Source organism: Macaca nemestrina, chromosome 6, assembly GCF_043159975.1.
Source record: "Macaca nemestrina isolate mMacNem1 chromosome 6, mMacNem.hap1, whole genome shotgun sequence".
NCBI classification, from domain to species: Eukaryota; Metazoa; Chordata; class Mammalia; order Primates; family Cercopithecidae; genus Macaca; species Macaca nemestrina.
Window position 1 is genome coordinate 96,053,546 of NC_092130.1, and position 24,991 is coordinate 96,078,536.

The following is a 24,991-nucleotide window of genomic DNA, read 5'->3' on the forward strand; positions in this document are numbered from 1 at the left end:
AATCTGATGCGGAGGAAGAGAAGCCCAACACCAAAGAGTACTCACTTCATGAGTCTATGAATAGGAAGTTCAAAAACTGGCAAAAGCAATCTACGGTGTCACAAGTTAAGGATGGTAGCTACCCACGGTTGGGGTGGTGGAGAGGAATAGGCATGAGATTAGCTCTGGAGGGCTAATCATGTCAATGTTTTGATCTGGGTGCTGATTACAAAAATATTCACTTTGTGAAAACTCATCAAGTTGCACACCTATGACACGTGTGCTTTTCTGATGTATGCTACATTTTGAAAAATATTCTTATTTTTGATTTATTGTTATAAGAACAATTGTAAATACTTTTTAAAATTTAAAAAAGTAAAGAAAAATTTTGAACATGGACCCTGGGCGGTACAGGTGACAGTACAGGACCAGAGGACAGAAATGGTATATTATTATAAGATCTTATTGATAAGGTAAGGATGTAAAACTGCTACTGAAGGAAGAGAATGTGGCCTATCATAGTGAATGAACATTACTTTGGTAAAAGAATCTTAACTAGCTTGATGAATGCACTAGATGTGTTAATAATTACTATCATGCTCATCAAACTTTCTATGAAACACCCTCGTCCATAGCCCCTGCTGTTTGGCAGTTCAGCCATGGGCTGGTGAGAGATTGATGATTTTGTCTGGCCCCCAAATTTGAACTGAGTCAATCAGATTCTATCTCACAAGAACATGACTGTGGATATGAGAGACGCTGCAGTGAAAACTGAAGCAGGAGAAAAGGGGCCAAACATTGAGTTAGTATCATGAGGGTTATGGCAACCTGAATTTAGGGGGAAAAAAACCTATGAGGAAAGACTCAGTGAGAAGGCAAACGGGGATAAACACACTGAAAGGCTGGCCAGCAGCAATATCCAAAGAAGAGCTAAGTCCCCATAAAGAGCAGTACTCACCTGCATATTGTCTTATAATGTTCCCACTGTGCCCCTCTACACTCAGAGGTGATCATTATTCAAGATAACTCCAGTTCATACCTCTCCCTTGCAATAGAAAGGGCCTAAAGCATTCAGTCATAGGACAGAAACCAACTAACCCTAGATAAAAGTTTAACAATACTAGAAAAAGCCAACTACACACTTGATTAATGAAGCCTTAGGAACTGCCCTAAAATAATATTGACCAGTTTTTGGGTCTCAGAATTGATTGTGAAAGTTGGATGAAACATTAGCTTATGGATGATGTCCTCACTGTTGAAAAGCTGTGCAAAGGGCACGGTGGCTCATGCCTGTAATCCCAGCACTTTGGGAGGCCAAGGTGGGTGGATCATATGAGGTCGGGAGTTCAAGACCAGACTGACCAACATGAAGAAACCCCGTCTCTACTAAAAATACAAAATTAGCCGGTGTGGTGGTGCATGCCTGCAATCCCAGCTACTAAGGAGGCTGAGGCAGGAGAACCTCTTGAACCCAGGAGGTGGAGGTTGCAGTGAGCCGAGATTGTGCCATTGCACTCCAGCCTGGGCAACAAGAGCGAAACTCCATCTCAAAAAAAAAAAAAAAAAAAAAAAGGAGCAGCAGCAGCAGCAGCATTATTGACTTCTGTGTAGGAAACTCTTGTCCTTGATTCTAAATAAGAGCACTGGCTGGGCGCAGTGGCTCACATCTGTAATGCCAGCACTTTGGGAGGCCAAGGCGGGCAGACCACGAGGTCAGGAGTTCGAGACCAGCCTGACCAACATGGTGAAATCCCATCTCTACTTCAAAAAAATACAAAAATCAGCCAGGTGTGGTGGTGCTCACCTGTAATCCCAGTTACTCAGGAGGCTGAGACAGGAGAATCACTTGAATCTGGGAAGTGGAGGTTGCCGTGAGCTGAGATGGCGCCACTGCACTCCAGCCTGGGTGACAGAGCGAGACTCCATCTCAAAAAAGAAAAAAAAAAAAGAGTGCTACACAGCTGGAGGAGCTGGATAAATGGAAAGAAGATCTCTCAGGAAGAGGATCACCAATGATTTAATTGTCCCTTAGAGTGGGGTCAAATCATGAAAATACTTTACACCATGATCATGGTTATGCAATTTATTTTGGCCACGGAGAGTGGCTCACGCTGGTAATCTCAGCACTTTGGGAGGCCAAGGTAGGAGAACTGCTTGAGGCCAGGAGTTCGAGACAAGCCTGGGCGATATAGGGAGACCCCATCTCCACAAAAAAAATAAATAATTAGCTGGGTGTGGTGGCACACATTTCTAGTCCCAACTACTTAGGAGGCTGAGGAAGGAGGATCGCTAGAGCTCAGGAGTTCAAGGCTGCAGTGAGCTATAACTGCACCACTTCACTCCAGCCCAGGTGACACAGCAAGACTCCATCTCAATTTTTTAAAGTGATTTCAAACTTCCTTCTCTTTAAGATTTAACATACTTGGATTTATTTAAAAGCTAATTCCATCTCCTTTATGTCTTTACAACTATTGTCTTAAGTATTTTCCTTTATTATAACATGAAAGAAACAAAAAAGAGGGCCACCTTTATAATAGCACACATTATTAACAGAAACTCATTACAAACTCTTTCCAACATAGTCCCTTTCAGAGCTACATCCAGTGCAATCTCCAGTGCCAAAAAAGTGCTATGCCAAAAAAGGAAAAAAGTTCCTTATTTACACGTGAAATAATACAATGTCTGGAACTTGCTTTAAAGCAGCCTAACAAAAAAAAAAAAAAGAAAATGTACACATGGAGGGAGACAGATAGAATAATGGCAGAAAGCTGAAGATGTCGAAACTGGAGGATGAGCATGTTGGCATTCCCTGAAATATTCTACTTTGTGTGTGTTAAAGTATTTTTGAAAGGGAAAGGAAGGAAAATATTTTCTAAGTGATCCTAATAATGAAAATAAAAAGAAGAATATCAAAGAGAGTAATAAAAATACTAGCTGGCAAACGTGCTGACTGCTCACCGTGTGCCAGGCCTATGCCAAGAGCTTAGCCTGTGGCCTCACAGCAACCTGATGGAGCAGGTACTGTTGTGACCTCCATCCGCCAGGCAGGGAACCAGGCTTCGAAAGAGAAATTGCTCACGATCATGGGTCTGGTAAGCAGCAGAGCCAAGACTGAATCCCATGCAGTTTAAATCCTGAACTCAACCATACACAACACCGGCACCTCACCTAGAAACTGATATTCTTACATTCTTAAAAGAAAGTACATTCACACTGAATATGAGTGGCCTCCTCTTCCTATGAATCACTGATACTATCTCGTCATGACTTCTTTTGTAATCAGCTGTAATGTTATCTACCGAGCCTTAGACCAAGTTATCACCTCCCTATTTCCACATTGCTAAATGCAGGGAACCTCCTAGCTTTCCAACAGTCCCTCTATTTGAAAGAACTGATCCCACTGTTTACATTAGTCACGCAAATGGCATGGGCTCGTAAATACAGCTCAGGAAATGAATCAGGCATTGTCTAAATTAAATCGGACAATGACAAAATAAAACAATTCAGTAACCTGAAAATAATAAAAAGTACCACTCACATCCCTGCTGTTTCCATCACCATAGGTCTTAGAATGTCATACTGGTAAGTATCATAAGAGCTATTAATTAAGCACTAAAGAATCAATAAATTTTGTTTTTATTTATTTATTTATCGAGATATTATATTTATTAATTTATTTATCTATTTATTTATTTTGCACAGGCTGGAGTGTAATGGCGTGATCTGGACTTACTGCAACCTCCACCTCCTGATTTCAAGTGATTCTCCTGCCTCAGCCTCCTGACTAGCTGGGATTACAGGCATGCTCCACCATGCCTGGCTAATTTTGTATTGTTAGTAGAGACAGGGTTTCGCCATGTTGGTCAGGCTGGTCTCTAACTCCTGACCTCATGAGATCCGCCCACCTAGACCTCCCAAAGTGCTGGGATTATAGGCATGAGCCACTGCACCTGGCCAATAAATTTTATTTTTAAGGATTGCTTTTTTTACATCGCTTTATCTTTATCTTCTCAGATCTTATGAGAATTAAAATTCTGATTAACTTACTTAATCTAAAGCTGTATTTTTTATTCTTATATAGGCTCCCCAACTTCCTGTTTCATTTCTTCCTTTACAGTCTTTTAACAAAGAAAAGAAACACTGTAGTGTATTAGTTAAATAAACACAGACCAACTCAAACTTGTTATTTTTGTCCTGCTTTTTCCCTAAACATATATTTGAAGCATTTTGTAGTCACCGTAATAAGTTTTAGGAAAAATGATTTTAATCCTTATTTTTCATTAAATCATTAGTTTTTCAAGTGCCAGTAAAAGAATAAAACTGTGAGTACATGTGCTTTTTGCATCTCTGTTCCACCTACTGATGCCAATATTTTCTGCAACAACAACAACAACAAACCTGCTACTGTTTTTTTCCAAATATATACACAATTATATTTTTAATTCCTTGGGCAAAAATGCTAACATATTCCCTTTGGCGGAACCAAATTTATGTATTTATAACTTCTCAATCAGCTAAAATTTAAAAGTTGCACCAATAAAAATGTAATGAATAATTCTAGAATAATGGTTAGATTTTAGAATAAAGGCCAAATGTTATAAAATAATCAAACACTTATCACAGTGCTATGTTGATACTTAACAAATATCGTTTCTAATTCATTTAAATATCAATAAAACTTTACTATTTACAGTCTCTGTTTAAGGCAGACTAATTTCAGAGAGGAATTTATATTGTGAGTAATTTAACAGAATCATTATATATCCTTAGTCCTGAAAAATAAAGCTCCCCAAAGTATAGATAGATGGGATTTATAACTCAGGTCTTGAAATGTTAATTATACAAATCAAAATCTGCAAACTCCAATATATAACTGCCTAAGAAATGTTTAATATTCAATGGTAGAAAATGGTAGAATGGTAACAAACTGAATAAACACCACACACACACACACACACACCGCTTTCTTGTATAACAAATGCACAGGTATAAAAATAGAAAGCCACTTTAAACCTGTGAAAAGTAGAATTTAAGACTTGAGCAAACCCATATTGTTGGTCAATGTGACTTATTTTATTACAAAATAATCATAAAGACTAAGTATTTTTATTCCAAAAAATTAAAATTATACTGACTGTGGCATGCATATTTAAGTAGTATTGAAAACTGTAGAAAAAAACAATTTAAAAATATAATCTGCATTAGATAGCAATATCAACAACCGTTTTAATGAACCATTGATATTTGCTTGCTAAAACCAGAAACATTTGGTTATCACACATGCTTTTGTCATCATCCAGTGTGAGAAAAATTTCTCCATTTTTTAATTGTCAAAAGAAGGGAAAAATTTATTACAACACTACAAATATTTTCTAGTCCTCAACAGTGTGCTTAGTTGTCACTTAATGAAACTCAGAAAAATAGTTGTTCACAAGAAGAATGAATTTTTATGTATTAATACATCTGTCACATCAGGAATGGATTTTGCTGTGTTGAATTCTTATACAACAATCTAAATAGTAAGGCTTAGTGTAGCCAAAATTAAAATAACCCAATTTTGCTAATCCATGAGATTTTTTTTTCATTTAACTTTAAAGAGAAGGAAAATTACAAAGTTTAAGTAACAAATCATTTTGTTGCCTAAATTATATTTTTTAACGTTGTATAAGATTTAGCAAGTATCATTATTCCATTCTCCCTTTGTGTTCAGTGAACAAAAGTTGAGCTGGTTATAATTAGACAACATGAAATAGCATGAAAATCCACCATCCACACTCTCCATCTCCCACAAATATTTCAGAGCTCGCACGCAGCTCTGCCTAATTCATTCGATGATTAAAATCCTCTGCTTGTGGTCAATTTAGGAAGGCTAAAATGACTAGTAATGAAGCCACAGGAAATCACGTAGCCTTTAATCCCTTTAAAATTAAACCAACATGTTTAATTCAGCACAAATGCAAGTGTCTACTTCTTTAAACCTCCAGAGCTAAAGAGAGATTTTACCCCCAAAACAAGTGAAATCAGGCTGAATGGAACATTTACCCCACGAGAAAAATAAGAATAAAGGTGGCTTTGTTGCTATGTGTCTTCTCCTGCTAGTAGGCAAGACAGATACTGCTACTTAAACAGACCAGACTAACTGGGATGTGTAGTTTCACCCTAAATGAAAATATTTGTAAAGGTACCCCATTCCTGAAGTAAATGAATTCCTGAAGTAAAGGAATGTCATGTAAAACTGCTTGTTTAAAAATAAATCCCATTTTTCTTTGAACATGTAATGATCTGCAATTGTATTTCTCAAGAATTTAAATAGTTTTAAAAAGGAAATAAGAATAAACAAAAGAGTGATTCACATCCTATACTCCAAGCCCCCATCCATCCAGATTTGCTCAGTGGATTTAAATACAGTCTTAGTAAAGAACTCTACAACATTACTTAGTCTTCATATCTTCAGTTGGACTTTGATCATCTCCCTAGAAGTCTTTGAATTGCAGTGTTAGCAATAGGTAATAATAATGATGATGTTAATAATCATCATCTCCAAAAGCTGAAGTTCAAATTAGATGAGGTAAGAGAGGATAACAGCCACCAAGAGCACAGAGCCTACCACACAGAAGGTACTTGCTAAATACAACTTCCCTTTCTCCTTCACCTGGAACAAAAGGGAAGGTTTTCATTTTCCACAAATGGAGCTTAACTAGAAAGAAGTGCCACCAGACACATTTTTAAGAAAAGGAACATTTTTGGAGAAAATAAACCACTTAAAATTGTTTTTAACTGATCTCATTTTGATTATATCACCATTGCTATCCCAAAGAAGTAGTAGTCACTATGGAAGGCTGATAAGAGAGCCTTGCAATCCTCCAAAGACTCATCAAAGTGAAATCTGAGAACACTATGAAAAAAATAGAGCAATGCAAATATTCCTACAACCTAAGCATATTTGGAAAGTGACTTTCTTTTTTCTGCTTAACTGGAAACAATTTAAGTCCAAGTGTAAAAAAAAAAACAAACTGATTTTTTTGTTGTTGTTGTCAACCAACTTATTTTGAATTGCTATTTCGATGAAGCAAACCAGTGGGTGTTTTCTTCTTGTAACTTACCTAAAAACACAACTAATAAGCATAAAAATAATTTGAAGGATACGTGGAATTTAAGCTCCCAAGAATACTTAGAGGCAGTTTATAGCAGTAATTACATCAACTATTGTAACTGTCAAGGAGATTACAATAAATATGTCGCCCTCCAATGTGAGTAATAAGAACGTCTCTGCCTCAGGCAATGATGTTACTATAGGTTTGCACATCTGCTGACCTAACTAATTTATCAGAATGTCCACTTCAGTCACCTGCTTGTCCTCGGCTTTTCAGACGCAGTATTTATTACAAATGCTGGTAATCTCTGAATCTTGTGAAATGGTCTTTCACATTCTCCACACTGCAAAAAGCTCACACTGTCTGTCATAACCTTAGAAACAGAAGATGCCATTATTGAAAGGTAACTGGAAACCAACTCAGCCAAACCCTTAATTTTTACATATTAGGAAACAGAGATTTCATTAACAGAAAAAAAAAGAGAAAAGATGAAGAGATGTGCTTAAAGAAATAACACAGAAACTTGGTGAAGAAAAATGACTCTGCCTCACTAAGTCCTGTTTCAAGCCCTAACCTTCAACTGTGTTGATAGCATTGAGGGAGATATTGATATGGAAAGCTCCAGAAGCATATAAGGAGAAAGAAGCAAACCTTGGGATGTGCTCATCTCCTCACATCCTCCACAGATCCTTCGTGTCTCAGTGTCTGGATGATCTGAGCACCTCAGCAACACCAATTAACTGAAAGGGAACCAACTGGATAAACTGTAGATTTAAGGTAGAATGTTTCTCCTTGTTTCTTATTTTCACAGCTTCTTCTTAATCGTTCAAACACACCCAGTTGGCAGTGCCAGAGAAAAGCATCAGTGGGCTAAGCTAACCCAATTCACAGTAGCACATCTAATGCAAGACAAAATGTGGAAGGTTTCCCAACCCAACTCCTAATCCATTCTGGAATGCTTGCTTCTCTACATCCCAGATTTATCTATAAACACCAAAGATTCTAATTTCTAACCTCTTGAAGATGCATAAAATGACGCAGAAATACTTATCATATGTATGGTCATGAAAAGGGAAAACAATTTTTTCATCAGATGGCCTATTTTGGACAACCATTAGAAAGTGGCATGAAAGTCAAACTATTTGGAAGTTATGTTTTCTTATTAAAGTGCGAGAAAGAAAACAGTCCTGAAGATTACAGTCCAGATATTTTCCAAGTGGAAAAATGTTGGTTTCCATATAACATTAGCAAGTCAAGAGAGCCATATGAATTGTAACAGGTAACAACTCCCCACCCCTAACTAAAAAAAAAAATAAAATCAAAAGTGGTTATCTTATATTAATATAAATACGAAGAAAACAAATAATTTGGGATTAAGTAAATGATATATACCCTGAATAATTTAAAATACTCTATTCTACTTTAGACATAATAACACTTAGAAACCTATTCATTTTGGTTCCTGTGGGGCCTTGGAACACAGACCTTAAAAAAAAATCCCACCAATAGAATACATACATATATATATTCCTGAAAAAAATGTTTCCTCAAAACTCTTCTCCCAGTTTAAATTCTAAAATGCATGACTTGAAATTTATGTTTATATTTCTAGTATCTATATCTATAAAGTTGGAAATTGGTTTTGCAAATGACTGAACAAGCCCTCAGAAACTAAAGAGCATATTTAAAATTTCAGATTTATAAGTGATATAACAAGTTTAATCACTTAAGTCTGTTAATGATTTATAGTGAAAACAACTCAAACTTCTGGTTGGTCTAGTTTTAACTCCTCTTAATTTTACACATTGTTTTATGAGCCCCAAGGGGTTAGGTAGGCATCTTGCGGATCACTCCATTGCTAGTACCTCCCACAGCCTCTGTGGTTTGCGGTAGATGCTGTCTGATCTGACTTACATGGAAAATTCAGCTGCGAATATTTTTACGCAATAGCAAGAACAATCAGCCTTTTTTATATCAAGGTGGGGATCGAGAAGCTAAATGAGAACATTAGGAGCATAAAATTAGTCTGCTTTAACTTTAATAACCAAACGGTGATTAAAAACATACAAGTTTTGTGTTTGCAGGAATGAGGGGCTGGGATCACCAGACTTAAAGGGTTTTTCTCCCCCACCCCGCGGCCATGAGCACACAGCAAAACTAATAAAATTATGACCCAGAATTAAAAGGTCGCATTCATTTTCAAAGCATTCATTTAAAAGTACAGAAGCGTTCTTTAAAGATGCCCACATTTTTAAACATAGCAAGAATGTGGCTACCAAATATTAATCCTGAGGAATATGAATACACATTTACCTTCATAATTAGACCCAGCAGGTCAAATGTTAGCAAGGCCAACTGACCTAAATCACAAAGACTGATTGAAAATGACCAACAGAAAGTGTCTGTCCGGCTTGGGAGCCTCGCTTGTTCCCAGCTCAACCAGTGGTCAAACATCTGCAGGCAAAGAAATCTACACGCGCCAGCCGGGTATGGCAGAAACAAAACTTTTCCAAATTAGTTCCGTCTTGCCAATCTACACCCAACAGGTGTCAATACATGTCACCAGACAAAATTCTTGCGAGCCAGGTCTAGAGAAGCAATGGGTGGCTGGCAGAGAAGCTGAAACGACTCGACGACCTCTACCAGGGTCCTGAAAGCAAGTTGGGCCACTATTCTGATTGATCACTTCGCAGTGGGGTGGAGGGTTATGGAGATGGGAGAATCCCTGGATGAAGATGGGGAGGCGCGTGGAGATGTCCCGCCACTGGTGCCGCGGGGGGATTTCGGAGCATGGTCCCCGCACTCTTTCACGGCCCCCGACCCCCGATCCCCGGGTTAGGACGGCAAGGGAGTGCAGCGACCAAAGCTGGGAGACCGCGGAGAGAGGGCGCGCGGTACCTGCTTGTCCAGCGCGTCCCGGACGCCTCCTGGCCCGGCGCCGGCCCTGGGTGGCGCGGGCGTTCGTTCGCAGCTGCAGCCCTCCAGGAGGTACATGCCCGCCGGGCGGCAGCTCTGCTCGCCCTCGAAGTAGAAGAGCACATTCTGGTAGAGGGCGAACCACTTCTCGTGCCAGCGGCTCGCCTCGGCCGTCTTCTTACTCAGGAAGCCGCGCTTGGTGCCCTCCTTGCGCGCCAGGAAAGCCAGGTACAGGGCGTGCCCCTCGTTGTAGCGCACGCTCTTCTGCATGGTGTGGGTGCTGGGGGCGCGCGGGCGGCTGCCCGTCTCACCCCTGCCTCGCGGCCATGGTCCGGCCGGCTCCCTCGAGGGCGCGCCCGCTCAGGTCCCGGCCGGCGAAGGGCGCCCCCTTTCCCCACGCCGCGCGCAGGGCACCCCGCCCGCTTTCGGGAGGCGGCGGCGCGCGGTGCCAGGGGCGCGGGCTGGGGCCGGGCACGCTCTCCGCCCTGACCGCCACCCTCCCGGCCGAGTCCCCGGAGGCCCCCGAGTCCCCAACGCCCGCGTGGAGCGCGGCCCCGCTAGGGCTCCCGAGCCGGCAGCCGCTTCGCCCAAAGTTGCGGGAGCCGAGCCCCCGCGGCGGGCTGGGGCGGCAGCCGGGGAAGGACTGTCCTCGGGCAACGCGCTCCGGGAGACAGAAGGTAAAACGTCACGTGGGAGCTCAGCTGTAATCGGCTTGGAGACAGATTTAAAGGGCAAAGTCGGCGCGGCGCCGGCGGTGGCGCAGCCCGCTTGCCCCGGCGAGCGTCCCTCCCTAGCCCGCCCCGGCCGGGTCCGCTGCCTCTGCTCTGGCGCCCACCGGGATGGGGCGGATCGGGGAGTTGGAGGCGCCCGGCCGCACCACACACCCGCTCACACGCGCTCGCACACTCGCGCACAACGCGCGCACACACACACACGCACACCCACACACACACGCAGACCAGTACATTCACCCAGATCCACAACGCACGCACTCAGACGCACAAAAATACACTCACAAATGCATACAAACACAATGCGCGCACATATGCACAAAAACACTCGCACACACTCATGACACACAAATACACATTCTCACAACGCTCACACTCAACACACAGTCACAACACACAAATACATATAGACAAATACAGCCACAATGTGCGTTCCCGCACACAAAAATACATACCCACATTCAGATACACACTTAAGGAGCTACACACATGCACGCACTGATATGCTCACTCACACACACATTCACACACAACCCACACATTCACTCAAACTCACATGCAAGCATATACTCATATACACATTTACACACATTCACACAAACAGCACACATCTACTCACACGTTCACAATCATACATAGACTCACAAGCAATCATACACACACAGATGAACACACATATGTACATTCACAAATACACAAATTCACCGAAAAATACAAACACACACAAACACAAACACCCACACAAGTATTCGCACGAATCTACACACTTTCACAAACCCACTCACACATACACACGCACTCACATGCCACATCCATAAGTACGTTCCCATGACAGTAGGTGGAGTCACAGAGAGGCTTTGCATAGCCCACATCCTTGGCTTTTCTGCTTGTACCTGCATTGTAGTATTTAAAACTACCGGTAAAGGTTAACAAGAGTGGCCCAAGTGTTCCCGGAAAGGCATTAGATGCCGAAGCTTCTTTCGGAATGCCTGTTATTTCACAGTGGTAAGATGCTAAATTTTAAGTGCCAAGTTTTCAACCTGGAAAAAATACCCAAATAAGGGACACTTTGCTGCCCAGGGCAGAATCCATCCCCAAAGGCCAGCTGTCACAGGCTCATCGTTTGTAGGACTGGATTCATTTGATTAACAAATCTGACAGGTACAACCAGAAAACCAAGAGCCACCCCCTGCCCCAACTCCATGCTGTAAAATGTAAGTGGAAAAGAAATAATGTACCCAGCAGCTGTGAGAGAAAGCCAGTGAAACCCCCGGGGAGTGCCTGTATTTGATTCTGCTATACACATTTTTGATTCCCCCCAGTCATTTATCACTAAAACGGAGTGCCATCATAAAATGTTTATTGTTAAAAGTAAATAATAATGCTTTTCTGGGTGATGAGTCTACGACAATACACCTGTCTTCTACTGCCAGTTGTGTGTTCATAAATTGGTAGCCCCAGGGGTTCTGCCTGTTTCATAAGTGCTGTTTCTGCAGAATATTTTAACTCTGCCTCACTGAGCAGCTGAGTGGGTTTTTTTTTTCCTTTTACCTTTTTAAAAAATGTTCACTTTTAACAACTATATAATAGGGAAATTGCCATTTTGAAATTACAGTGTGAGAACAGTGGTCATTTCTCTTTACATTTTTAAAACTATCTAAAGGACAGTGCTGTGTTAAATTGGGTTTAACCCAGCTGGAAGCTTGCATTGTTCTTCAGAGGAGACACAAGTATAGAGATAGTAAGTAAATGTAGGCAACATTTTGGAGCCAGATTCTAGATGCAGAGGAGCTAGTGATTGTCTCAGGAGGCCTTTTATTTCTTTCTCTGTGGTTCGATCCCAGCTCTGAGAACCATAAATGAGTAGACACCTGTGTGGTTGATAAGCTCCATTTTTTAAGTAGAAACCAGTAAGAGTGTAAAATCAGCACAAAAACTATTTTGCCATGAGTACTCAAACCTTCTAACCCACTTCTTGAGTTTTTTCAGATGTGAAAGATTCTCTTCTTCAATAAGCAATGTCTCACTTACCATCTCTGTCTCCTTAAATGTGCTTTTCATTTGAACCACATGAAATATTTACAACCTCTTATCTGACATCATTTCCTACCACGGAATGTTATGTGGCCCTTATATGCCACCCCACCCTGCTCTGCTCCTGGACAATGAGAGAAAGGAGTACTTGTTTCCTGCAAAATTTGGCTGGTGATTACTGTGGGTTTTAATTATGGAAATTCACTGCAAGAACCATTTATTGATCACTAGTTTATGTCCTCAACACTATATTTAGGTGATGTAGAGCCTATAGAAAAAAAGCATTGCCTGTGTTCCTGGTGTGCTCAGTCTAACAGGAAGAGAATTTCTTTATTTTCTTTCTTCTTTTCTTTCCCTTCCTCTCTCTCTCTCTCTCTCTCTCTCTCTCTCCCTCCTTTTTCTTTAGAGAGAGGTTCTTCCTCTGTTGCCTGGCCTGAAGTCATAGCTCACTGCAGCCTCAGACTCCTGGGCTCCAGCAATCCTCCTGCCTCAGCCTCTAGCGTAGCTAAGACTATAGGTGTGCACCACCACACCTGGTTAGGTTTTGTTTACTTGTTGTAGAGACAGAGGTCTCACCATGTTACCCAGGCTGGTCTCAAACTCCTGGTCTCAAGCAACCCTCCTGCCTTGGCCTCCCAAAACCCTGGGATTATAAGTATGAACCACCACCCAGCTAGGAAGAAGATTAATGTTTAGGTGCTTCTTCTCACCTGTCTGTTTCTCAAATGCAGGTCTATCTCCCTAATCCCTGCAGCACCCAGTAGGAGAGTTTATATGCAGTAGGCATACAAGTTTTTCAGACGATTATTTTCTAAATTAATTTCTTATTTGGTCATTGAATTGTTAAAGGGGGCATAAGCATTTGCAAATATTAGATCATTCTGCAAGACTGTAAGAGATGAAAACAACCAGAAATTCCTGGACAGTCTAGAGAAGCTATCTCTATTAGGTGTATGATGGGCACCTGGGAGACTTTAGTCTCCATTCATATGGAAACCACATCCCTGGAATGGTGCCATCCTGAAACACAAGGGATCAGGAGGTTATGTAAATAAGAGTGCTTTCCCCCAGCTAATCAAATAGATTGCCAAAAAGAGACCATGTTCCAAGTGGACGGGAACAAGCTTCTCTGAATTCATTGTTTTTCCTTCTTGCATTGCATGGATTCTTTCTTGAGGGGGCCAGTTTAAATTTTTTTTTTTTTATGGGCAACAAAGCATGTGATCACAGTGCAAGTGGCCTCTTTCCCCTTTTCTAGATAAGTTAAGGGGGAAAAATAGCAATGAGCTGTCATATCTGGAAACTCTACTAAATAGAGAGGGAGACATTATTCAGATAATTGGATGAGAAAAGGAAGGAAGGGAGGGAAGGAGGGAAAGAGGAAAGAAAGGACTGAAGGCGGGAGAAGGGAAAGGACGGTGGAAAGGTGGGAGGGGAAATTTTATCTAAATTGTCTAAAGCTTTGAAGTTTAGGGGAGTGGGAAGTGCACAACCTAACCTACAGCTTTTCAAAATCCCTAACTCATGCCTTATCATTCAGATGCACAAGGTAGGTTTTCATTTTTTTTCTTTCTCCTAAACTCTGTTTTGTTAGTAAAATGTAAATGGGTTGCATGAGTTTCCGCAAGGACTTTTCCCTGTGGTTTCTGTAATTCAGAAATGCATCAGCACTGTGTTCTTGGAGGAAGATTACGTCAAACAAAGCTGTCAGAGGCATTTGAACCAAAGCAACTCCATCTTCAATAGGAGCCGGGTAAAATGAGGCTGAAACCTACTGGGCTGCATTCCCAGACGGTGAAGGCATTCTAAGTCACAGGATGAGATAGGAGGGCAGCACAAAACACAGGTCACAAAGACCTTGCTGGTAAAACAGCTTGCAGTAAAGGAGCCACCAAAACCAAAATGGCAACGAGAGTGACTTTGGTAGTCCTCACTCTACGCTCCCACCAGCCCCATGACAGTTTACAAATACCATGGCAATATCAGGAAGTTACCCAATGTGGTCCAAAAAGGAGAAGCATGAATAATCCACCCCTAGTTTAGCATATCATCAAGAAATAACCATACAAATGGGCATAGAATGGCTGTCTATGGAGTAGCCATTCTTTTATTCCTTTACTTTCTTAATAAACTTGTTTTCACTTTGCACTGTGGACTCACCCTGAATTCTTTCTTGTGAGAAATCCAAGAATCCTTTCTTGGGGTCTGGATTGGGACCCCTTTCCTGTAACAAAGCCACGGTGTTACCAAGATCCTTTTCTTGGCCTGACAGAAGATCACTTGGGGAACTGTCATTTTGAGGGCTTGTAGATGTGGAAAATAATACATTTAACAATGCAGACTCACCAATAATCCCAGACTGTTTCTACAAGATACATTGTTACCAGTTCTGGCACATATATGATTCTGTATTCTCTCTTGATACTTAATTAGTAAAGCCAGATTCTTCCCCAAGTAGGTAAAACCTAAAAGGATTATTCCTTCCTTGTTTCCAGTATTATTTTGACCAAAAAGAATTACTTATTTATGAGATACTAGAATGAACTACTTAGAGCTAATAAAACCATTTATCTGGTGTCCATATGATATTTCAACTTACTTAATGTTCTAGATACCCAAAGCTTGTCCTTCAAACACTGAAGATAAATGAGCTCTGCATCTCTCCGGTCTAAAAAGTGAAGAAAGTGTAGCTTTTTTTTCATTTAAGGTCACTATTCTGAATACAATGTGTCTAGGAGCTAGACCAGAGCCGTTGCTAGCCTCTACTCTTTTATGCAAATTAGAAAAAGGCACGCCCTCTGGGAGGATGAATTAGGGAGAGCCTTGGGGCACACACAGCCTTGAGAACATGAACCTGATGAGTGGATGACATGACACCTTCATGTGACTAAAAGGTGCCCCTCCACCTGGATGGCCACAGCTCTGTGCAGGGAGCCCTGTGCAGTGACCAACCTGTGCAACTGAGCTCAACAGCTTGTGCTGTGTGCCTCTCCATGGGTGGCCACATACAGCTGTGCCTTTAGAGTTTCTATAGCTGTTCCACAAACCCAACTGCATCCTTTACCCTTTCTCCATCCTAACCTTCTAATTGCCATCTTCTGTTTTCTCGAAGACTTAGGCTATGAAGCTTTTAAGAACTTTGTGAAACTAAATATGACTTTATTAAACATAAAAATGAGAAGATCTTCGAGAGTCCTCTAGACGGTGAAGTATGTAATCTAGCTAGGAGTACACCAGAATTGTTTTGACTGCTGGAGATGATTTCCTTTTGGCTTCTCAGGTATGCTCTGAACATATAAGGTCTGACTACATGAATATAATGATTCACATTATATACAGTAGTATAAATTATGCATGCATTACTTTTATACTTTAGTGTCACCACAAACAGTATAGGCTATGATATACAAGGAATTCTTAGAGACTCAAGAAAATACTCGTGATTTGGTGGTAAGTAAAAACCCCTTTCTATTCCCCTGCTTCCCTTTATAGCAAAACTTGCCCTTTATAACATCTCTCTATACACTGGGTCTACTTCCTTCTCTCCATTTTCTCCTGAACTACTTCATTCAGTCTTTTCATCCCCACCACCCCACTGAAACAATCCCCACAGTCACCGTCACCTGCAGTCCTCACAATGCCAAGCTCAGTGGTCAGTTTCCAGTCTGCACGTTGACATCGCAGCAGCATTTGATACAGCTGAACACTCCCTCTTTCTTGAAACACTCTTCTCACTTAGCTTCTGGGACACCACACTCTCCAGCCCCTTCCTGCTTCTCCTGCTGTGTCCTCACTTTCTCCTGGCTGTCCCCCTCCTCTTCCCAGCCTCTGAATAGTATTTCACCCCAGGGCCCTCTCCTGGGATGTCTTCTCTTCTTTATCTACATCGTTTTATCCACTTCATGGCTTTAAATAAGCCTCTCCACCCCGCTCCTTCTCTGAACTGCAGACCTGTGTGTCTGCCTACTCAGCATCTCCTCTTGAATATCTAGTAGGCATCTCAAACTCAACATGTTCGAGACTGAATTTCCCTGCAAAAAAAACAACTGTTCATCCCACAGTCTTCCTCATCTCAGTATATGGCAACTCCATCCTTCCTTTGCTTAAGTCAAAAACTTGAAGTCATCTATGAATCCTTTAATCTTCTCTCACCTCAGTCAGCTCTACCTTCAAAGCATATACTAAATTAAACCACTTCTCACAAGCCCCATTGCTACCCCCATCCAGCCCATCACCATTTCTCACCTAGACCACAGGAATAGTCTACCAGCCGTCTCCCTGCATTCACTCTTACTCTCCTACTGTCTGTTCTCCACTGAGCAGCCAATGAGAACCTTGAAAACATAAATCACTATTGTGCCTCTTCTCTGCTCAACACCTTCCGACATCTTCCCATTGTACTAGAGTAAAACCCTATCCCTATTTCTGCGTGACCCTATCCTCCTTTTCCTCTGTAGCAACTATTGCTCCCTGACATTCTAGTATGTATGCTTAATTGCTTGGTAGCTTTTGTCTCCCTCACTGTTATATCCTCAGCAACTAGAACATTCCTGAATATTATTCATAGTAAGACTCCATGAACATCTGTTGAATAAATGCTAGAAAAGAATGACACCCTGTCAATTCAAGAAACTTCTTGTTTTTGAGAGAGAGAGAGTCTTGTCCTTGGCCCAGGCTGGAATGCAGTGGCACGATCTCGGCTCCCCACAACCTCTGCCTCCTGGGTTCAAGTGGTTCTCCTGCCTCAGCCTCCTGAGTAGCTGGGATTACAGGTGCGTACCGCCACACCCGGCTAATTTTTGTATTTTTAGTAGAGACAGGGTTTCATAACATTGGTCAGGCTGGTATCGAACTCCTGACCTGGTGATCCACCTGCCTCTGCCTCCCAAAGTGCTGGGATTACAGGCGTGAGCCACTGTGCCTGGCCAATTCAAGAAACTTCTTTTCCACAAGAACCTTAATCAAATACTTTCCAGGACCAGCCCTTATACTTTCTAACCTGCTCCTTGACTTTCTTGTATCCTTTTTTCTCATGGAATTTTACAATTCGCCCCCTCCCCAAGTTCAGCCTCTGGAGGAATCTAGAGCTTCCTTCAGAGCTCCTTGTGATTCTAGAGTGTGATGGAGACTGTGAAGTGCTGCTACAGTCTCCTCCTTCAGAATGGGTGGCTTACTCACCCTCCTCACCTCATTATTCCACACTCTACTATTAGAAGTTCTACTAGCAGTCAGCCCTCTCTCGGATTGTTCTCTGCAGAAGACAATCACCGCACCAAGATCATGTCTCCCCTTTCTGAGGAAGCCCACAGACGATGACTGGCCATATGGACATAAAAGGCACAACGCCCTCAGGGGAGCTCCGACTCAGACATCTCTGAAGGTCTATGGGGTCCAGCACAGCACAGAGTGGGTTGTTACTTTCTGCTGGGAAGACCCACTTCACAATCAAGGGAGCATCTGGTCTGAGTCCTGAAGGGTGGTTGGTTAAATGACAAATACGCAGAGCTGGGGAATGAAGGATTTTTTTTTTTTAATACTTTAAGTTCTGGAATACACGCGCACAACGTGCAGGTTTGTTACATAGGTATACATGTGTCATGTTGGTGTGCTGCACCTGACTCATCATTTACATTAGGTATTTCTCCTGATGCTATCCCTCCCCCAGCTCCCCACCCACTAACAGGCCCCGGTGTGTGATGTTCCCCGCTCTGTGTCCAAGTGATCTCATTGTTCAATTCCCACCTATGAGTGAGAACATGCAGTGTTTGGTTTTCTGTCCTTGTGATAGTTTACTGAGAATGATGGTTTCCAGCTTGATCCATATCCCTGCAAGGGACATTAACTCATCCTTTTTTATGGCTGCATAGTATTCCATGGTGTATATGTGCCACATTTTCTTAATCCAGTCTATCATTGCTGGACATTTGGGTTGGTTCCAAGTCTTTGCTATTGTGAAGAGTGCTGCAATAAACATATGTGTGCATGTGTCTTTATAGTAGAATGATTTATAATCCTTTGGGTATATACTCAGTAATGGGATGGCTGGGTCAAATGATAATTCTAGTTCTAGATCCTTGAGGAATTGCCACACTGTCTTCCACAATGGTTGAACTAGTTTACAGTCCCACCAACAGTGTAAAAGCATTCCTATTTGGAGAATGAAGGATTTTTAACTAAGGAAGCTATGAGAATGAAAGACCAATAACAGAAAAGTACAGGGTAGAGGAAGTGTCGGAGTTTACCGTGGTTTGAGAGAAGAAAGTATGATGGGGTATGAGAGACAAAGGCGTAAATGGAGGTAGAGGTCAGATCACGGTGGCCTGCAAGGCCCTATATACAAGTAGTCAAAATGTCACGACAGGTTTTTGAGCAGGGAAGCATAGTGGCCTTGTATCGTCTTGCGCCCCTCCCTTTTTCCCCTTCTGGCCACAGTCCTGCCCTTCAGAGTGTCTGGTTCAAAATGGAGCTGCCACCTTTTTACAGGCCCCACCTCCCGCGTCACAGTGATTGGCCTAGGAGTGGGTGCCTGATTTGGCTCCATCAAAATGAGCTGTTTCCTGGGATATTTGAACTAAAGACCTGCAAGATCTAGTCTCAGTTCGTCTCAGAGCTGCATGTTGTCCAGTGTAACCATAGGAACTGCCGAGATTGTATGAGATCATGGGCTGTGGAATCAGACAGTGGGAATTCCAATCCTTGCTCTAGTACATATTCATTATGAAACAGTGAACAAACCACTTAACCTCTTACAGGCTCAGCTTTCTCATCACTAAATTGGAGATACAGGTACCCCTGGAGGTATTTTTAACTACTTCCACAGTACCTGACACATGGTAAGTTTTAACAATGGTGAGGGAGGAAACATTTGGATGTTTCCAGTCAAATTAGAGGAATCAATGAGTCTTGTCTACCGATAAGATATAGAGGTCAGAAGATGGAGGATGGGGGTGAAGCCAGGACGGCTCTAGGTATCTGGTCTGAGCAAGAGAACTGATAACAGTTGATATTTGGGTTTGACTTTAAGGGAACTGTGGCCTTTCTAGATGGAAAGAGGTACAGTGGCATCTTGGAATTTCTAAAATAAAATATATATGTAATATCTTTTAAAAGTCATCTGCCTGGAAATGGAGACGAATCCTTTACTTGATTTATGTACGTTTGATTGTCACATCCACCTCACAAAGTAGGTATTATTATCATGCCCATTTTGTAGAATAAAAACAGGTTCAGAGAAGGTAAGTAACTTTCCCCAATGGTAAAGCTTGTGAGTCTCAGAGGCAGGATTTGAACCCAGGCCTGTCTGACTAGAGATCCATCCCCTTTATTATAGAGTGTTTCTCCTCTGTTGCCTGGAAGTGTGAGTAAAAGCTGACAGCATGTGCCATGTGCTTCAGCCCTAACTCTGTCATTTATTATATTGGACAAATTACTTATTTATGCCTCAGTTTTGATGTTAGAAGTGGAGGTAGGCCGGGCGCGGTGGCTCAAGCCTGTAATCCCAGCACTTTGGGAGGCCGAGACGGGCGGATCACGAGGTCAGGAGATCGAGACCATCCTGGCTAACACGGTGAAACCCCGTCTCTACTAAAAATACAAAAAATTAGCCGGGCGAGGTGGCGGGCGCCTGTAGTCCCAACTACTCGGGAGGCTGAGGCAGGAGAATGGCGTGAACCCGGGAGGCGGAGCTTGCAGTGAGCTGAGATCCGGCCATTGCACTCCAGCCTGGGCGGCAGAGCGAGACTCCGTCTCAAAAAAAAAAAAGAAGTGGAGGTAATAATAGGACTTTCTTCCTAGGAGTTTATGAAAATTTAATACTCAGTTAATATGTGCAGAGTGCATAGAACATGGTCTATCACATACTAATGACATCATTAAATGGGACAGGATGAGACTTTATGTATTTATTTATTTAATTTGTGAGACAAGATCTCACTCTGTTGCCCACGCTAGAGTACAGTGGCACCGTCTTGGCTCACTGCAGCTTCGACCTTCCCCAGGCTCAAGTGATCCTCCCATCTCAGCCTCCTGAGTAGCTGGGACTACAGACAAGAACCACCATGCCTGGGTAATTTTTGTACTTTTTGTAAAGACAGTGTTTTGCCATGTTGCCCAGGCTGGTCTCAAGCTCCTGGGCTCAAGCAATCTGCCCACCTCGGTCTCCCAAAGTGTTGGGATTACAGGAGTGAGCCACCGCATCTGGCCCAGGGTGGGACTTTAAACAGAAAAAGGACATGAGCATGGAGCTCTGGCCTGAGCAGGAGTGAACAATGCTACATTGAAGAGAGAACATTAAAGGAGACCCAGCTCTTGGAGTGAGGCCTTAAGCTTTGGGAGTGAAACAGTGACCTCCCATTAAAATCCTTGGAGTCACAAGGAGAAACAGAATTCTAGAATTGGACCTAAATCTGTTCATTCTTATTTTCCTATTTTTGGCTACCTGAAGAAACCAACAATATTTGATCCCTAGGTATTTTGAAGTTCACCATAAATAACATCACTTGGTTTAGAAAAGTGTTTATTCACTTCCTCAGAGAATGGATTATCTAATTACATGTCTGTGTTTACATGGAACAGGTAGTCCAGTCCATGAAAGTGTGAGAACCATGAGCCTACTCTCGATCTCAGGAGTCACCTGAGGAGACTGACGCTAAAAATCCAAGTCGCTAATCAAAATATTAGAAAAATCAACTCATGTTCTAGACTTGGAAGCCCAACACTTACATCAACTCTCTCTGAGCAGAGCCAGCTGTTGGCCCCTACAGGTGACAGTGACGTTCTGACACAGGAAAGGTCAACAGGTGTCCCAGGACCGTATCCACCTGGTTAGAAGCTCTGCTGGGTTTGGTCTGGGGGAGACCCACTGCCTCAAGAGAATTTACTACAGGGAAAGCCCCCTGGTTAACCATGAAGATGTGATATGTTATATCAGCATGAAGATAGAGGGATATCGTAGAAGACCTTATGGGGTTTGTAATGGGGAAGGTGGGCAGGGGAGGTGGGAATAAATGTTGCAACAAAGTACAAAGTATCTTTTCTCTCTTGTGTGTGTGAAAATGTGCTCTGTGGGGCACTAAAATCCTACCGGTGTACCCCCATGCCCTTCCGAGATGAGCTCCGGGAGATGTATTTTTGCGTTGCAGTCAACATGCTGATAATCATCTGCATCATGGATCATGTACTTAAGGCTGAAAAACAGCAGCCTTTTCTATCCCATCACGGAAAGGGCATTTTGAACCACATAGGCTATGTCCTTGGTAATAAACATCGAAATAACCATTTGAATAAAGTATATGTGTGTAGCATGTGATTTTACAGAATGCTTCCACATGTGTTATCTCATTTAATTCCATTTTTGTACAAATGTGTTATACACTTGGGTAATTCTCTGAATTCTCTGCATTTCACGCATTTGGGGTAGGGGCAGAGAGGTAATGGCACTCAGATGACATCAGGGCCTGTTTGCTTTATGGCAGTAATGAGCGTTTGTAGGGCACTTCACAGTTTGTGTAGAGCTTAAATGTACTTATTAGACCTCATTTGATCCTCACAGTAACTTTATGAGGTAAGATGGATATTGTTCCTACCATAGACTTTAATGCATAATATTAACTGTCTTTGCTTCTCTGCATCTAACTCTAGACTGCAAGTTCCACAAGGATTATCGCTTTTTGATACATTTTTCACTGTTTCATCAGAGTGCTCAGTAACTCTTTGTTTAAGTGACTTTGATAGTATTATAATTGCCCCCATATTTGTGATCAATGAAGAAACTGAGGCTTTCAGGATTTATCTTGCCCAAGGTCACACAACTGGGAGTGAAAGCCCTAGAATTCACGTCTTGTCACTGTCACTGCCTATCCAAATGGTCACAAATTGAGGCTATCTGGCTGGTAAGAAGTCCCTTTATCCTGCTATAATTTTCTTGGTGGCTCTGTGTCATTATACTGGACTCAGTTTCCCCTCAAGCAGGTGCAGATGTAGATGGCATAGGGCATCTATAGCTGTAGACCTTTGCTTAGGCTAGACTTTGAAAGATTTGAAACCTTAGGGAGAGAGGTGGAAAAGAGTTGGGGAGGCAGTGACAACGATTTGAAAACTACAACCAATTTTCTCTCTCCTAGGAGTTGGAAACTTGGAATCCCCTTTGGTGCAGAAACTATTCCTTCATGAGAAGTCCTTAAATAGGCTCTTTAGGTAAGAGATATAAGAGATATAAAGCAAATGCCCTGTGGGAAAAAACTGAAGGAATCCAAATATAGGTAGTTTGGCTCAGAAACATGTTTCTGTTTTGTAATACATGTTATTATGTGCATAGCTCCTTGATGGAGAGCAATTGATTTTTCTTCTGGCAGGGGCTGGTGAAATATATAAATGAAAACACCACTCTTATTTCTTGGCATGGAGAGGACTATATTTGCCAACCTCTCTGCCATGTAACTGGGTTTTAGCCTAAGGGATGTAGGCAGACATGGCGGGCACCTCCTTATTAAAGATCTGGTCATAATCATCTCTACCATCTCTTCTTTTTCTTGAAAAGAGAAGAGGCCACATTTTGAAGGCAGCAGGGTCACAAGATGGAAGAACCAGGGTCCTTGCATCATCGGTTGGCTTCAAGTTGCCGGGGGCAGCCTAACCCACATGGAATTGTGACATAAGAAACAAAGCAACTATTGTTTTATTAAATCAATGAGATATTGGGCTTCTTGTTATAGCAACTAGTATAAATTGCCCTGACTGATACATTATGGATTTAGAATGCACTGTACTACAACTGTTTGTTGTATTTTCAAAAACAGGTTTATTGTGGTATAATTGACTTACAATAAACTTCATATATTTAAAGAGTACTATTTAATAAGTTCAACATATTTGTATATCCATGAAAGCATCACCACAATCAAAATAAGACACATTTCCATCAACTGAAAAAGCCTCCTCATTCTCCTTTGAAATCTCTTCTTCCATAACTACAAACCACTGCTCAAGGAAATAAGAGAGGACACAAATGGAAGAACATTCCATGCTCATGGATAGGAATAATCAATATCATGAAAATGGTCATGCTGCCCCAAGTAATTTATAGATTCAATGCTATTTCCATTAAACTACCATAGATGTTCTTCACAGAATTAGAAAAAAAACTACTTTAAAATTCATATGGAATCAAAAAAGAGCCCTTATAGCCAAGACAATCCTAAGCAAAAAGAGCAAAGTTGGAGGCATCACACTACCCAACTTCAAACTATACTACAAAGCTACAGTAACCAAAACAACATAGTACTGGTGCAAAAACAGACACATAGACCAATGGCACAGAATAGAGAGCTCAGAAATAAGACCACACATCTACAACTATCTGACCTTCAACAAACCTGATAAAAACAAGCAATGGGGAAAGGATTTCCTATTTAATAAATGGTGCTGGTAAAACTGGCTAGCCATAGGCAGAAAACTGAAACTGGACCCCTACACCTTATACAAAAATTAACTCAAGATGGATTAAACACTTAAATGTAAAACTCCAAACTATAAAAACCCTAAAAGAAAATCTAGGCAATACCATTCAGGACATAGGCATGGGCAAAGATTTCATGACTACAACATCAAAAGCAATTGCAACAAAAGCAAAAATTGATAAATGGGATCTAATTAAACTAAAGAGCTTCTGAAAGAAACTATCATCGGAGTGAACAGACAACCCTACAGAATGGGAGGAAATTTTTGCAATCTATCCGTCAAAGGTCTAGCATCCAGAATCTACAAGAAACTTAAAGAAATTTGCAAGAAAAAACACACAATCCCATTAAAAAGTGGGTAAAGGATATGAACAGACACATCTCAAAAGTAGACATGTATGTGGCGAAAAAACATGGAAAAAAGGCTCAATATCACTGATCATTAGAGAAATGCAAATCAAAACCACAATGAGATACCATCTCATACCAGTCAGAATGGCAATTATTAAAAAGTCAAGAAACAGATGCTGGCAAGGCTGTGGAGAAATAGGAACACTTTTATACTGTTTGTGGGAATGTACATTAGTTCAACCATTATGGAAGACAGTGTGGCGATTCCTCAAAGATCTAGAACCAGAAATACCATTTGACCCAGCAGTCCCTTTACTGGGTATACACCCCCCAAAATATAAATCATTCTGTTATAAAGGTACATGCATGCGAATGTTCATTGCAGCACTATTCACAATAGCAAAGACATGGAATCAACCCAAATGCCCAT

General features: G+C 41.7%; 1 protein-coding gene and 1 long non-coding RNA gene across 7 annotated transcripts in view; one reads left to right on the top strand and one right to left on the bottom strand.

Moving 5' to 3' along the window:
• Nucleotides 1-11,486, bottom strand: part of LOC105475059 (Ras protein specific guanine nucleotide releasing factor 2) — a 266,180-nt gene extending 254,694 nt beyond the window's left edge. For 2 of the 6 annotated variants that reach the window (XM_011730009.3, XM_011730010.3), the window contains exon 1: nt 9,972-11,486. In XM_011730009.3, the coding sequence (XP_011728311.2) occupies nt 9,972-10,259 (288 nt within the window). In that variant the 5' untranslated portion in view covers nt 10,260-11,486. Of the gene's footprint in view, nt 1-7,724; nt 8,364-9,386; nt 9,919-9,971 lie in introns of those variants that run through there. The other 4 variants (XM_011730011.3, XM_011730008.3, XM_071098738.1 and 1 more) reach the window with 3 other exon arrangements.
• Nucleotides 11,487-19,420: 7,934 nt separating this feature from the next.
• On the top strand, nt 19,421-23,611 carry LOC105475064 (uncharacterized). Its single transcript, XR_983119.2, has 3 exons — nt 19,421-19,587; nt 22,876-22,948; nt 23,292-23,611. It is a non-coding gene; the product is annotated as an uncharacterized lncRNA (long non-coding RNA).
• The last annotated feature ends 1,380 nt before the right edge of the window (nt 23,612-24,991 follow it).